This window comes from Nycticebus coucang, chromosome 3, assembly GCF_027406575.1.
Source record: "Nycticebus coucang isolate mNycCou1 chromosome 3, mNycCou1.pri, whole genome shotgun sequence".
In the NCBI taxonomy this organism is placed as follows: Eukaryota; Metazoa; Chordata; class Mammalia; order Primates; family Lorisidae; genus Nycticebus; species Nycticebus coucang.
This window is the reverse complement of record NC_069782.1, coordinates 67432659-67447583: the sequence shown is the minus strand read 5'-3', so window position 1 is coordinate 67447583 and position 14925 is coordinate 67432659. Positions and strand designations below refer to the sequence as shown.

At 55.1% G+C, this 14925-nt stretch overlaps 1 protein-coding gene across 4 annotated transcripts in view; it reads left to right on the top strand.

The window, feature by feature from the left end:
• ADGRL1 (adhesion G protein-coupled receptor L1) overlaps nucleotides 1–13342 on the top strand; it is a 47770-nt gene extending 34428 nt beyond the window's left edge. For 2 of the 4 annotated variants that reach the window (XM_053586595.1, XM_053586598.1), the window contains 19 exons: nucleotides 46–846; nucleotides 1722–2036; nucleotides 2665–2768; nucleotides 3071–3256; nucleotides 3776–3814; nucleotides 3969–4152; nucleotides 4346–4471; nucleotides 5144–5358; nucleotides 5643–5813; nucleotides 6262–6471; nucleotides 6559–6779; nucleotides 6989–7055; nucleotides 8066–8157; nucleotides 8816–8984; nucleotides 10799–10927; nucleotides 11089–11185; nucleotides 11275–11406; nucleotides 11572–11589; nucleotides 12348–13342. In XM_053586595.1, coding sequence (XP_053442570.1) covers nucleotides 46–846; nucleotides 1722–2036; nucleotides 2665–2768; nucleotides 3071–3256; nucleotides 3776–3814; nucleotides 3969–4152; nucleotides 4346–4471; nucleotides 5144–5358; nucleotides 5643–5813; nucleotides 6262–6471; nucleotides 6559–6779; nucleotides 6989–7055; nucleotides 8066–8157; nucleotides 8816–8984; nucleotides 10799–10927; nucleotides 11089–11185; nucleotides 11275–11406; nucleotides 11572–11589; nucleotides 12348–13090 — 4019 coding nt within the window. In that variant the 3' untranslated portion in view covers nucleotides 13091–13342. The remainder of the gene's footprint in view (nucleotides 1–45; nucleotides 847–1721; nucleotides 2037–2664; nucleotides 2769–3070; nucleotides 3257–3775; nucleotides 3815–3968; nucleotides 4153–4345; nucleotides 4472–5143; nucleotides 5359–5642; nucleotides 5814–6261; nucleotides 6472–6558; nucleotides 6780–6988; nucleotides 7056–8065; nucleotides 8158–8815; nucleotides 8985–10798; nucleotides 10928–11088; nucleotides 11186–11274; nucleotides 11407–11571; nucleotides 11590–12347) is intronic. The other 2 variants (XM_053586597.1, XM_053586596.1) reach the window with 2 other exon arrangements.
• Nucleotides 13343–14925: the final 1583 nt, after the last annotated feature.

Here is a 14925-nt window from a genome sequence, read left to right as displayed (position 1 = left end):
TACCTCTCCTCTGTTACCTCCTCCCTGCCCTCCTGCCCTGCCCAGTCTTCGTATGCCCAGGGACCCTGCAGAAGGTGCTGGAGCCCACATCCACGCATGAGTCAGAGCACCAGTCTGGCGCCTGGTGCAAGGACCCACTGCAGGCGGGCGACCGCATCTATGTGATGCCCTGGATCCCCTACCGCACGGACACGTTGACTGAGTACGCCTCTTGGGAGGACTACGTGGCAGCGCGCCATACTACCACTTACCGCCTACCTAACCGTGTGGATGGCACCGGCTTCGTGGTGTACGATGGCGCAGTCTTCTACAACAAGGAGCGCACGCGCAACATTGTCAAGTATGATCTGCGGACGCGCATCAAGAGCGGGGAGACAGTTATCAACACCGCCAACTACCATGACACCTCACCCTACCGCTGGGGGGGCAAGACTGATATCGACCTGGCAGTGGACGAGAACGGGCTGTGGGTCATCTACGCCACTGAGGGCAACAATGGGCGACTAGTGGTGAGCCAGCTCAACCCTTACACACTGCGCTTCGAGGGCACATGGGAGACAGGCTACGACAAGCGTTCGGCATCCAACGCCTTCATGGTATGCGGTGTCCTGTACGTGCTACGCTCCGTATATGTGGACGATGACAGCGAGGCGGCCGGCAACCGCGTGGACTACGCCTTCAACACCAATGCTAACCGTGAAGAGCCTGTCAGCCTCGCCTTCCCCAATCCGTACCAATTCATTTCCTCCGTTGACTATAACCCACGTGACAACCAGCTTTACGTGTGGAACAACTACTTTGTGGTGCGCTACAGCTTAGAGTTCGGGCCGCCCGACCCCAGCGCTGGTGAGGATGGCTCCGTTGGGGGTGGGGGGCGATTTTCATTTGTCACCTCTATTTAGATCTGTGTTCCTGGGCCCCAGGGTGGGGAGCCCTCTCTGGGAACTCTTGGGGATCTGGAGATAGGTTTGGGTGTGAGCCCAGGAGGTAAAAGAAAAGTCACAGCATGTGACAGATGTTGTTCTAAGCACTTCAACTTATCAATGAGACAGGAATCCTTCTGCCTATTTTCCAAAAGATTCTGTGGTACTACTGGGCAGGTAGGGGATTAACCCAGGTCTTGGCTTCTGACTACTGACCTACACTGCCAGTTACCGGGGCTTGGGCATCTTTAGTCCTTTTTAGTCCTTGAATCCACCAAAATCTCGGGTCAAGGAAGCCCAGTGTCTGTGAAACAGAAAAGCCAAGCTGCTGCTGTTGCCTTGGTTGAGGCCCCCCATAGTCTCATTTTATTGCCTCAGCTGCCCTAATCCAGCTCTCTGCAGCCTCGGGTCTCCAAGGCTGCTGTCACAGCACCTCATTTGCAAAAGGGGGAACTGAGACCCAGGAGAGGTTACAGAGACTAGAGTGAGCTAGAACGGGGGGTGGGGTGGGGGGTAGGTTGTGGTGTTCAAAGCCTCTGGATGCCTCTTAAGCAGCCTCTGCTCTCTGGACTGCTCTCAGACCTCAGGGGACACACAAGTGGATTTTTACCACCTTTTGATACTTTATGTGGTCCTATGGGTATAAGGGACTCTATGAGCACAGAGAGGCCAGGGCAGATCTGTCCCCAGACCCAGAGGTTCTCAGGATACCTTTCCCTTTCATGGGGTAAGAAACGTGCTTAGTTGCAGGGCCCTGAGCATGGGGGTGACCCTGTCTCATATCCCTCTCTCTTCTAGGCCCAGCTACTTCCCCACCCCTCAGCACAACCACCACAGCCCGGCCCACACCCCTCACTAGCACAGCCTCGCCCGCAGCCACCACCCCACTCCGCAGGGCACCCCTCACCACGCACCCAGTGGGTGCCATCAACCAGCTGGGACCTGACCTGCCACCAGCCACAGCCCCAGCTCCCAGCACACGGCGGCCTCCAGCCCCTAATCTGCACGTGTCTCCTGAGCTTTTCTGTGAGCCCCGAGAGGTACGGCGGGTCCAGTGGCCAGCCACCCAGCAGGGCATGCTGGTGGAGAGGCCTTGCCCCAAGGGCACACGAGGTGAGTACAGAGCTGGGCTATCTTCACTGTGGCTTCCAGGAGGGATGGGGGGCATGTTCCATGAGCAGCTTAGCGCAGATGCACATATAGGTGGCCTTTCCTGCTGGAGCGGGGGCTTTCTGAGAACAGGGGTCATCCCCAGTGCCCAGCAGAGTTCCTAGCACAGTGACTCAAGTCAGTTCCCCAGGCTGCGCTTGCACAGCCTACAGGGAGCCCACATGAAGTGACTTGACTCCCAGCCTCAGGCTGACCTGGGACAGTCCTGGGAGCAGTCAGTTGCAAGATGGGAGCTGAATGTTCTAGAGTCCAAGGGAAGGGTCTGAAAAGGCTTTGTGGAAAGGGAGCCTTCTGATGGGCCTTGCTGGAAGGTTCTAATTCTGGTAGTCAAAGACAAAAAGGGAACCAAGAAAGAGAGCTCAGTGACCGTGAGGGGTGGCTTATGTCACCTGAGAGCAACACCTCTCTTGACTGCCTGGCCTGCTTCATGTCTGTTTTTCCGTGTTCCCCTCACCTCTCTCTTCGCCCACATGTCCCTTGCTCTCTGTCATGTCCTTTTCCCCTCCATTGGCCCATCCTTCTCTCCTCCCCTTTGGCTCCCTTGTCTGTTCCTGTACGTCTGTCCCTGCAGGAATTGCCTCCTTCCAGTGTCTACCAGCCCTGGGGCTCTGGAACCCCCGGGGCCCTGACCTCAGCAACTGCACCTCCCCCTGGGTCAACCAGGTGGCCCAGAAGGTACCAGCCACCACAGCCCCCCGGCAGGCAGGCACATTTGCTTGGGCCCAGGGCCCAGCATGGGTAGTAGAGCAACTGGGGAGACAGACATGGGCTGGCAGGTCTGGAAGGCAGGACTGTGGGGTCCCTCCCCTCCTCCCGGCCTACAGAGACAGACGGGGTGGGAAGGGGCCTATAGGGAGAAGGGGAAGCAGAGAAAGGGGCGGAAGGGGATATTCAGGGGAGGGGAGAGAAAACATTGGGGAGAACAGGGTGGCCCCTGATAGACCTGGGGTCCCTCCTCCTCCCATAACCTCATGCAGATCAAGAGCGGAGAGAATGCAGCTAACATTGCCAGTGAGTTGGCCCGCCACACCCGGGGCTCCATCTATGCGGGGGATGTCTCATCATCTGTGAAGCTGATGGAGCAGCTTCTGGACATTCTGGATGCCCAGCTGCAGGCCCTGCGGCCCATCGAACGCGAGTCAGCTGGGAAGAACTACAACAAGGTGGGGCCAGGCTGCCAGACACACAGCACTTCATCAGAAAGGCAGGACCTGGGCGGCGCCTGTGGTTCAGTGGCTAGGACGCTGGCCCCATATACTGAGGGTGGCGGGTTCAAACTTGGCCCCGGCCAAACTGCAACAAAAAAATAGCTGGCTGTTTTTAGGTGCCTTTAGTCCCAACTACTTAGGTGGCTGAGGCGAGAGAACCGCCTAAGCCCATGAATTGGAGGTTGCTGTGAGCTGTGTGACACCATGGCACTCTACCAAGGGTGATTAAATGAGACTATCAAAAAGAAAAGAAAGGCAGGACCCCAAGGGCTGCTGGGCCTTGCTCCAGTGTGCTGCCCTGGGTAGTCCTAGGGGTTGTAGATCCCCAAGGAGTATCTCCTGCTGAGGGCCTAGCCCCAGGCTGATGGTAGCCACAGAAGAGCAAGTTCTCCAGGGCCCACATATGACAGTGCTGGGGTTAGGGCAGCAGTGCCCAGAGGCCCAGCCTAACACTGCCTGCATCTCTTTCCCTAGATGCACAAGCGAGAGAGGACCTGCAAGGATTATATCAAGGTGAGACCCAGAGAGTCCCCAGCATAAGGACCATGGGTTCCAGCTCACTGAGGCAATTGGGGAGGTGGAGGTTGAGAGTGGGGCCCCAGAGCCTACTCCGAGGAATGAGAGGATATTGGGGGACTCACAGCACTGTTGTCCCCCACCCATACAGGCTGTGGTAGAGACAGTGGACAATTTGCTCCGGCCGGAAGCTCTTGAGTCCTGGAAGGACATGAATGCCACAGAGCAGGTGCACACGGCCACCATGCTCCTGGACGTCCTAGAGGAGGGTGCCTTTCTCCTGGCTGACAATGTCAGGGAGCCTGCCCGCTTCTTGGCTGCCAAGGAGAATGTAGGTGAGTGTTACTGTCAGTCACCCCTGGGGAAGGTCAGGCATGAATCTTGAACTATGAGGGGGGCTGGCCTAGAGACCACAAAGGATGGCCCTGGTCCTTCTTGCCCTTTACCTTGGGTCTCACTCTTTAGCCTGAGTCCCTGGATGGGGTACAGACCTTACCTGCCTGTGCCTTGCCATCCCTGTCCCCACAGTCCTGGAGGTCACAGTCCTGAACACAGAGGGCCAGGTGCAGGAGCTGGTGTTCCCCCAGGAGGAGTACCCAAGAAAGAACTCCATCCAGCTATCTGCCAAAACCATCAAGCAGAACAGCCGCAATGGTCAGTGTCCCCCAGACCCCTAGTCCTGTGCTGGTATCTCCACTCCATTTATGGAGAGCAGTAGTCCTGAACTTTAGTCAGCTTTTATCCACTCGAGCTAATATGAAAATCGTAGGAGATTTGTGGGTCCCCTGAAGCCCTGCAGAACGTTGGGGTGAGCCTTACTGCTTGCAATAGCCCAGTGAGTCCTCACAGCTCATAGAGGATTGTGCCATTTGAGACAAAGGCTCAGAGAGGTTAGAAATTTGCCCAAGTTCACACCCAAGGGAGGGTCAATCCATGTGTGTCCTGGCCCACTGCTCACAACTAAGCAGTGGTCTCAGCACAGTGGGCTCACGCCTGTAATCCTAGCACTCTGGGAGGCTGAGGTGGGTGTGTTGCCTGAAGCTCCATTACACTTCTACTAAAAACAGAAAAACTCTCTGGGTGTTGTGGTAGGCGCCTGTAGTCAGTTACTCAGGAAGCTGAGGCAGGAGGATCACTTGAGCCCAGGAATTTGAGGTTTCTATGAACTGGCTTGATGCTATGGCACTCTAGCCTGGGCAACAGAATGAGACTCTATCTCAAAAAAAGGGAGTTCCTCGAGTCCTCCTTCCCTAGACTGTGGCCTGGTTTCAGAGGTCCCAGCGGCTGGGGACTACTGGCCCATCCAACTGTCGCTATCTTCCCCAGGGGTGGTCAAAGTTGTATTCATCCTCTACAACAACCTGGGCCTCTTCCTGTCCACGGAGAATGCCACAGTGAAGCTGGCAGGTGAAGCAGGTGCAGGTGGCCAGGGTGGTGCCTCCCTGGTGGTAAATTCACAGGTCATCGCGGCATCCATTAATAAGGAGTCCAGCCGCGTCTTCCTCATGGACCCTGTCATCTTCACCGTGGCCCACCTAGAGGTGAGCTGAGTCATTCCCCTCCCACTTTGGGGGTCCCAGCAATCTCTTCGCTTCCAGGCTGCATATCTCCACCACCCTCACTGTATGTTCATCTATAGAGCAGGTTACCACCTCTCCCACTTCAGTAGTATGGGCTGCTTGTCCCCCAGAGATCTCAGACTGTAACATGGAGTCCTAAGCCTCAGGCATTCCTCTCAACACTTTTCACTATCCCAATCTCTGGATATGGGGTGGTGAGATGGGGCTCCCCCAATTCTGATACCTCGGCCATCACCACACAACAGGATAAGAACCACTTCAATGCTAACTGCTCCTTCTGGAACTACTCGGAACGTTCTATGCTGGGCTACTGGTCAACCCAGGGCTGCCGCCTGGTGGAATCCAACAAGACCCATACCACATGTGCCTGCAGCCACCTCACCAACTTTGCTGTGCTCATGGCTCACCGCGAGATCGTAAGCTGGCCAGTGCTCTGCGCCTCTGGGTGGGCCCACTTGGTGGCCCTGCTTTGCATGGCTTTCTAGAGAGTGCACACGGCATGGACGGTGCAGGCAAAAGGCCAACTTTGTAGGTGTGGGGGCCCCTGGTCTTGCCTGTGGTGTGAGGCCATGTGCCTGGTCCTCTCTGGTCCTCTCTGGTCATGGTCCCGCCTTCTCCCAAGGCACTCTGGAGAAGGAAACAAATTGGCATCACCTTTGTCATCTCTCCACAGCCTTTCAGAGCATGAGGAAGTGAGCACGCCGCCTGCAGAGGGGTGGGGGCCAGCAAGTTGGCTGGGTGGGCAGCTCCCGGAGGTCCTCATGGCCCATGGCCTTGCCAGGGGCCCTGCCTGCAGCTGGTACCTGGCCAAGCCCAGAGTGCAAAGCCAGAGCCCCTGAGCGTGCCCCCCGCTCCTGTCCCCAGTACCAGGGCCGCATCAATGAGCTGTTGCTGTCTGTCATCACCTGGGTGGGCATCGTGATTTCCCTGGTCTGCCTGGCCATCTGCATCTCCACCTTCTGCTTCCTGCGGGGGCTGCAGACTGACCGCAATACCATTCACAAGAACCTGTGCATCAACCTCTTCCTGGCTGAGTTGCTCTTCCTGGTTGGGATTGACAAGACTCAGTATGAGGTGAGCTGGGGCTTCAGGGCCAGTGACCACCTGGGAATAGAAAGAGTGCTATTGGGACAGCCTCTTACCTGCAGGCTCTCCCCCCAGATCGCCTGCCCCATCTTCGCTGGTTTGCTGCACTACTTCTTCCTGGCAGCCTTCTCCTGGCTGTGCCTAGAGGGCGTCCACCTCTACCTGCTGCTGGTGGAGGTGTTTGAGAGCGAGTATTCCCGCACCAAGTACTACTACCTGGGCGGTTACTGCTTCCCAGCCCTGGTGGTGGGCATCGCAGCTGCCATTGACTACCGCAGCTATGGCACTGAGAAGGCGTGAGTGTCCCCTTTCTTGCCCCCCACTCCCTACCCTCCTGTCTGACTCCCTGCTCAGTACCACACCTTGGGCCAAGCCCCTTGGGGTGCTGGCCTCTTTCTCCTGCTTTCTAAGGCTGCAGCTAGCCTACAGAGTCCCTGGCCTCCCTGGGTTGTTAGTGGAAAGGACCCCTCAGCTTCCCTCTGCCTCAGCCTCATTGCTTTTGCAGCTGTTGGCTTCGAGTGGATAATTATTTCATCTGGAGCTTCATCGGGCCTGTCTCCTTTGTTATTGTGGTAAGTTGAAAGGCACCCCTAGCACTGTGTCTCCTTCCTCATCCAGGCTGGCTTTTACTGTAACCCCACCCCAGGCACACCGAGCTGCCAGCTAAGAGGATGACAGCAGGCAGGGTCTGTAGAGCTCGGGCACTGCGGGCTGCTGGCCAGGGAGCTGTGACCTGAGCCTCTATTGTGTGTCAGGCTGTGGGCCCTGTCCTAGCAGCAAGGAGTAACATAGAACAGCCAGGCATGCAAGTCAATAACCACAGCACAGCAGGCAGAGAGGGAGCTGAAGCTGACACTTTACCAGGCTGCACCCTGGCCTCAGAATGCACTGAAGGCCAGGTGCGGTGGCTCACGCCTATAATCCCAGCACTCTGGGGAGCTGAGGTGAGTGAATAGCCTGAGCTTAGGATTTCGAGACCAGCCTGACCCAGAGTGAAACCCTGTCTCTAAAAATAGCCAGGCGTTATGGTAAGCACCTGTAGTCCCAGCCACTTGGGAAGCTGAGGAAAGAGGATCACTTGAGCTCAAGAGTTTGAGATTGCTGTGAGCTATGATGCCACAGCATTCTACTAAGGGTGACCAAGTGAGTCTCTGTCTCAAAAAAAAAAAGAACTCACTGAAGGAGGTAGAGCCTTTGTATTAGACTGTCAAACTTGTCAAGGTCGTGTTTACCTTATAGTTTTTGCACAAATTGTTCCCTCTACCTGGAATGTCCTCTCCCAAAGGTCAAGTAACTGGTTCCTTCTTTGCATCACCTTCAAATGCCACTCCCATAGAGAGACTCCTCAGAAGTAAACAAGTCAGTCTCTATCACCTTATCTTGCAAGTTTTATTACTGTAATGTGTTTTATTGTATAGGATCCTCATCCATCTCATTTATTGTTGTACTCCTAATACATACCTAGAACACTACTTGTGTTACAGTTTAGATAACTGAATGAATTTCCCAATAAATACAACATTTAAAAAAAAAAAAAAAAAAAAGGGGCTCAGCCCAGCCCCTCCCCTTGTCCCACCCCTAGGTGAACCTGGTATTCCTCATGGTGACCCTGCACAAGATGATCCGAAGCTCATCTGTGCTCAAGCCTGACTCCAGCCGCCTCGACAACATTAAGTGAGCCCTGCCTCTAGCCCCTGCCCTGTGTTCCTCATGCCACCCAGGGTATCCTAAAAGGTGATACTTTTGCCCCTGGTAACACACAAGGATTGTAAGGATCAAGATGGGTGTTTTATTGTACTCATTATGTACCTACCTAATGGCAATTAGAAAGCATATCATTAGCATGTCTAGCCTGTGGTTTGGGGGGCATAATTGTGTTGGGTGAAGCTAAATTCAAAAGGGGAGTCCATTTCAGGGCAACTTAAGGAGAAATAGGCAAAAAAAAAAAAAAAATGTAGGTTAAATGATCTGAAATGTAACAAAAAATAATGAAGCTGAGCCAGGCATTGTGGCAGGAGCCTGCAGTCCCAGCTACTTGAGAGGCTGAGGCAAGAGAATTGCTTGAGCCCAAGAGTTTGAGGTTGCTGTGAGCTGTGATTTTACAGCCCTCTACTGAGGGCGACATAGTGAAACTCTGTCTCAAAATAATAATAATGAAGCTGGCAGGGGAATGACCAATATTCACAAAACCCTTAACCTAGTATCTTTCCCCCTCAACCCCAGGCCGGGTCAGTGCAGACAGGACCCCTTGCTCCATACAGAGGCAAACAGGACTGTTGAGGTCATCTCCTTGGGTGGGTGGGTGCTCTGACATGTCTGTCCCCCACACCAGATCTTGGGCCCTGGGGGCCATCGCATTGCTCTTCCTGCTGGGTCTCACTTGGGCTTTCGGGCTGCTATTCATCAACAAGGAATCTGTGGTCATGGCCTATCTCTTCACCACCTTCAACGCCTTCCAGGGGGTCTTCATCTTCGTCTTTCACTGCGCCTTACAAAAGAAGGTAAGGTTAGGGCATGGGCCTAGGCCATGCCTCTCTTAGAGACATTGTCTAAGCACTTAGCTGAGGGAGGTAAGGGTGAAGGGAACCTCAGATGCTCCCTTGAGCCCTCAGCATGTGCTGCAGGTGCTAGCCTCTTATGAGGGGACTTGTGGCTGCTGGAAAGGGAGCTCTGGCTCAGGGTCAGAGAAGATTTAGCCATGGGTAAAAGGGTTCTGGCAAAAAGCCAGAGATGGTAGCCTAGAGGATGGAGAGTGGGATAGGGACAGGGTGCCCTTGCCACGACAAGGGCCATGTATCAGACAGGCCTTGCAGAAGGGACAGGACTTTGGGCGCCCTAAGTGAACATTTCCTATGTTCAATTGTGAATTTTGTAGTGATGAAAAGATTCGTTTTTAAATAAACATGTTAAAATCTGAATCTTACCAAAATCTATACACAAAAGAGGCATCTAGCAGGGAAAGGTGGAGAAGAGGGAGGAGACAGAGCTGTGGCATTTACAGACTTGGTCTTAGAGGCAGTGAAGGCTGTGGTCAAGCACTTGCTGACCGGGGAGGATGTGGGTAAGGTTTAAAGCAGGGTGATAGCAGAGGTGGCTATCAGAAGGATTCTGGTTGTAGGAAAGATGGACCATGTCCCTGCTCTGCCCTAAATTGTCTGGGCGCCCCCCTTGGACACAGAGGCAAAGGCAATATCCTTACACAGCCCTCATCTCATACACCGTTTCAGCAACGTCCTTACAGGGACACCCAGGCCCATACGGTCCGATCTGGGCCCTCAGCTCCCCTTCTCTCACTTCTGTACTCTCAGACACCTAGGTGTGGATCCTCCTCAGGGTCTGGCCTTTCTCTTCCCCAGATAGCCACAGGGGATAGCCAAAAGAGCCAGCCTCAGGGTCCTCTGCCTTATTTCTTTGGGGTCTTAGTCAAAATGTCTCTTTCTCCTGTAGTCCCTAACCCCCAGGCCACAGACTGGTACCAGTCCATGGTCTGTTAGCCTTCTCTATCTTGACAGCCACTCCCCATTGCTCACAGCATCACCTGGGCTTTGCCTCCTGTCATACCAGTAGCAGCATTAGATTCTCATAGGAATGCTAACCCTACTTTGCATGTGAGGGATCCAGGTTGCAGCTTCTTATGAGAATCTAAGGCCCCTCTTCCCTTGTCCATGGAAAAATTGTCTTCCATGAAATCAGTCCATGGTGCCAGAAAGGTTGGGGACTGTCATCTTTCCCTGATTGTTTTTTTTTTTTTTTTTCCCAAGACAGAGTCTCACTATGTTGCCCTTGGTAAACTGCCACGGTGTAACACCAAGGCTGAACCCACAGCCTTGTAACAACTGAGCTATAAGCGCAGAGCCATCCCTCATCTTTTTAAAGTCACACCTCTCTTGCACCCCCATTAGCACTGACTAATGAACCCTCTTCCTAACCATTGTTTTCTCCCAGCACCTAACCCCATCAGACATCCCATGTAACATTTGTATTGCAATGTTACACGCTCAAGAGGTAAAGATTCATGTCTGTTCTGTCCTGTCCCCAAAGCCTAAGCATAGCGGATGCTCACTGAAGTTCTTTGTGAATGAGAAACTATCAGTGGAGGTAGGGAAGAAGATGGACAGAGTGAGAAAAGAGCCAGCCTCAGCAGTTATGTGCTGGGGGACAGGTGACAACCAGGTTTTGATGGCCGACCAGTCACTGAAGTGGGGAATTTTGGACTCTGGGGGCTATCTCTCTTCTGATCAGCCCTGTGGGCGGCTGGATCACCGAGAGGCCAGCATCCCCGTGAGCGGCCACTCAGGTCCTCGTTGCCACTCAGGTGCACAAGGAGTACAGCAAGTGCCTGCGTCACTCCTACTGCTGCATCCGCTCCCCACCCGGGGGCACTCACGGCTCCCTCAAGACTTCAGCCATGCGCAGCAACACCCGCTACTACACAGGAACCCAGGTACAAGCTGGGCAGGGCTTCCCGGGACTGAGAGCCTGAGGGGCAGGGGAATGCTCAGCCCGGGTCTCTGTGGGGCTGATGAGGCAAGTGATCTCAGAAAGGTCCCAGGGCAAGCGGGGGAATGGCCCAAGGACCCCCTTACATTTGGGCTGTATCCCCAGAGCCGAATCAGGAGGATGTGGAACGACACCGTGAGAAAACAGACAGAGTCCTCCTTCATGGCAGGCGACATCAACAGCACCCCCACCTTGAACCGAGGTGAGACTATGTCTCTGCCTCTGGCTGTAGTCACTCAGGGCTCCTGGGCCTATGTCTACAGGCCACCTAGTGACCACTGATCCCTTAAGCAGGTACCATGGGGAACCACCTGCTGACCAACCCTGTGCTGCAGCCCCGAGGAGGCACCAGCCCCTATAATACCCTCATCGCCGAGTCAGTGGGCTTCAACCCCTCCTCGCCCCCTGTCTTCAATTCTCCAGGTGAGACCCCCCCACCGGGAAGATGTCCCAAGTCAGGAAGTGTGAGTTTAGTGTCCAGCAGCTTTCCATTTCAGGCATCGCGTGCCCCCAGAACTGGAGCCTAGATTTGGAATTCTAAGCTAACTCTCCCTTTCTCTCTTTTCTCTCCTGGCTTGGCACCTGCAGGAAGCTACCGAGAACCCAGTAAGTGTGACCCTTTCCTGGTAACATTGCCAAGGCTGGGAGAGGAACAAGATAGTAGCCTTCTCAGATGGTCTCACTAAGGGACAAGAAGGACTTAGGATGTCCCCTCACCCCCATATGCAGTCTCTGGCTTGTCTAGATAGATGCTGTTGGTTGAGTTTGGACCTTCAGGTGGAAAATGAAGGTCGTGAGGGTCTGAGCAGAAGAAATGGATCTGGTGGCCCAGGCCTCCTCTCACTGCTGAGATTTTAAATGCCCATCTGGTGTGGGGGGTACCCCAGCTGAACTAGTGCTTACCACTCCCTCCTTCCATCAATCTGCTACTGGGCTGGTGTCCCCACCGCTAGTGAAGAAGAAAAGGAATGTGAGACTTGGTGCCCATAGCTCAGTGGTTAGGGCGCTGGCCCCCACATACACCAGGGCTGGCAGGTTTGAACCCAGTCAGGGCCTGCTAAAAACAATGACAACTTTAACAAAAAAATATGGCGGGCACTGTAGTCCCAGCTACTTGGGAGGCTGAGGCAAGAGAATCACTTAAGCCCAAGAGTTTGAGGTTGCTTTGAGCTGTGACGCCGCCGTACATAGTGAGACTCTGGTCTCACATTCCTTTTTTTTCTTTTTTGAGACAGAGTCCCCAGAAGACAGGGAAAACCAGATTCAGTGGAGCTCCCCTTCTCCACGTGGACCGCACCCCACCCACTACCCCCCAGTGCAGCCAGGTCTTCTCATCATCCTGACTAGCCCTTTCTGTCCCTCAGAACACCCCCTGGGAGGCCGAGAAGCCTGTGGCATGGACACCCTGCCTCTGAACGGCAACTTCAACAACAGCTACTCCTTGAGAAGTGGGGATTTCCCTCCAGGGGATGGGGCCCCTGAGCCACCCCGCGGTCGGAACCTGGCAGACGCCGCTGCCTTCGAGAAGATGATCATCTCTGAGCTGGTGCACAACAACCTGCGGGGGAGCAGCAGTGGAGCCAAGGGCCCTCCGCCACCTGAGCCACCAGTGCCGCCTGTGCCAGGGGGCAATGGTGAGGAAGAGGCAGGCGGTCCCGGGGGTGCTGACCGGGCGGAGATTGAACTTCTCTATAAAGCCCTGGAGGAGCCTCTGCTGCTGCCCCGGGCCCAGTCGGTGCTGTACCAGAGTGATCTGGATGAGTCGGAGAGCTGCACAGCAGAGGATGGTGCCACCAGCCGGCCCCTCTCCTCCCCTCCAGGCCGGGACTCCCTCTATGCCAGCGGGGCCAACCTGCGGGACTCGCCCTCCTACCCGGACAGCAGCCCTGAGGGGCCCAGTGAGGCCTTGCCCCCACCCCCACCTGCGCCTCCTGGGCCCCCTGAAATCTACTACACCTCGCGTCCACCAGCCCTGGTGGCCCGGAACCCACTACAGGGCTACTACCAGGTGCGGCGGCCTAGCCATGAGGGCTACCTGGCAGCCCCAGGCCTCGAGGGGCCAGGGCCCGATGGCGACGGGCAGATGCAGCTGGTCACCAGCCTCTGAGGGGACCTCATAGACTGGGGGCTGGTGGCCCAGGCCAGGGAGGGAATCCTGGGTAGGGTTCTGGTGGGAGAGGAAGACTGATGATGGAGGTAGTGGCTGGTGGGCCACTCTCTCCAGGTACCCCTTAGCCATGGGCCCTACTGTCCCTACACAGGGGGTTCTGACCTGGGGGCCTGAGGTACCCGGGTTCACAGACAGGGTTTTCCACCAGCCACATACACCAGCTCTATTTGGGGGAAGTGCAGTGAGGAGGAGTCCAGAGGTCCCCAGTGGAGTAAGGAGGGAGAACCTGGAAGGGTGCAGCCCACTTGATTCCCCACTTCATGCTTCCTATCCCCTATAGGGAAGTGAGAGGTTTAGTTTCCCTGGGCAGGGAGGGGCAGCTTCTGAAGTTGCCAAAGCCCCTCCACACACTGGATCAAACCTGTCAGCTGCTCTTCTCCACAGCCAGGAAGGCTGCCAACTGCACTGCAAGGGAGCAGTGAGATAGGATGAGGTGGGATAAACAGGTTTCTCCTGCACTAAATGGGCAGTTGTGGCTGGTGGTTTAAGGCCCAACTTTCTGAAGCTCCTTCCCCCTCGCTCTTGGTCCCTGCCTCCCAAGCAAGGCTGCCCCTCAGCCCTCCAAGAGTGCACCCAATGACCCCCTCCCTTGGGGCGACTCCTGATGAAGCACAACTCCCCGCAGGGCCCCGAGCCCACAGGGGTGGCCATATTTGGGCAGTTCCCAGTCCTGTGGGCTTGGCTATTTGGGGAACAGATTTTGGATCTGGATCTCCCTGGGGAGTGGGTCCTGGGCTTGGATCTTTCCCTAGGGGCCCTATTGCCCCTTTCTCTCTCCTCTCCCTCCCCCATTGCTGTAAATAATTCAACAAAATGGAAAAGAAAAAAAAAAGACAAAAAAAGAAAGAAAAAAATCTTATCACTTGAAGCCACGGGGAGCCTGCAGCCCGGGCTTTCCTTGGGAGCAGAGCGGCACTGCCACCCTGGCAGCCAGGACTTCTTGTACGTGCGCATCCCTGGCTCCAGCGGGGTGGGCAGACCGCCAGAGCAGCTTTTTACACTCCAGAGACAGAAAACAAAATCTAGATGCAACAGCAAAACAAAGAACCCATTTCCTTTCTGGCACCATTTCTGTCCCTTTCTTTCCTGCCCCCGGCATCATTGGCCCTCCTGGGGTGTGTACCTCACTGCCTGTCCCAGGACCAGAGGCCTGTCTCCTCCCCTCCCACCAGTCCAGGGGAGACACCCTCACACCCAAAGATGCTTTTGCCAAGATGGCCGCACTGTCCCTTTGAGTTCCTATTTCTTTTACATCGTTTCTGGGACTCTAAGGGAAGAAGGGGCTAAATTACCATCTAGAGAGGTTGATGGGGGAAGGAAAACAGGGAGCTGGGACAGTGAAGGGCAGCAGGGCTTAATGGTGAGATGGCTGAAGTTGGGAGTGGTAAGGTTGTCTTTTCTCTGGGGGAGAAGGGGACAAAGGTGAGAGATCACCTTCCTAACCTTCCACCCTCCTGCAGGGGAGGCAAAGCCAGGTGCCAGGGCGTGGGGTCAGAACACCCTGCACGTTCCACCCTAACCCCCAGACTGGAAGCCCCAGGCTCAGGATATCTCCTGAGTACCTCTCCCACCCACCTCTCCAGCTAGTCATCTGGCCTTCCCAAAACTCTGACTTCCACTCTGGGGGTAGCATAGTTCTCTTGCCACATTAGCCCAGCCCCTTCATTGCCATGTCCCCAGGGGTCCACTTCTACTCTGACCTCTCCCTGTCTCTTTTGCCCCTCCCTCTTTTCTCACAAGTGCCATGAGTTTTCAAACATCTTTGGGTCTCA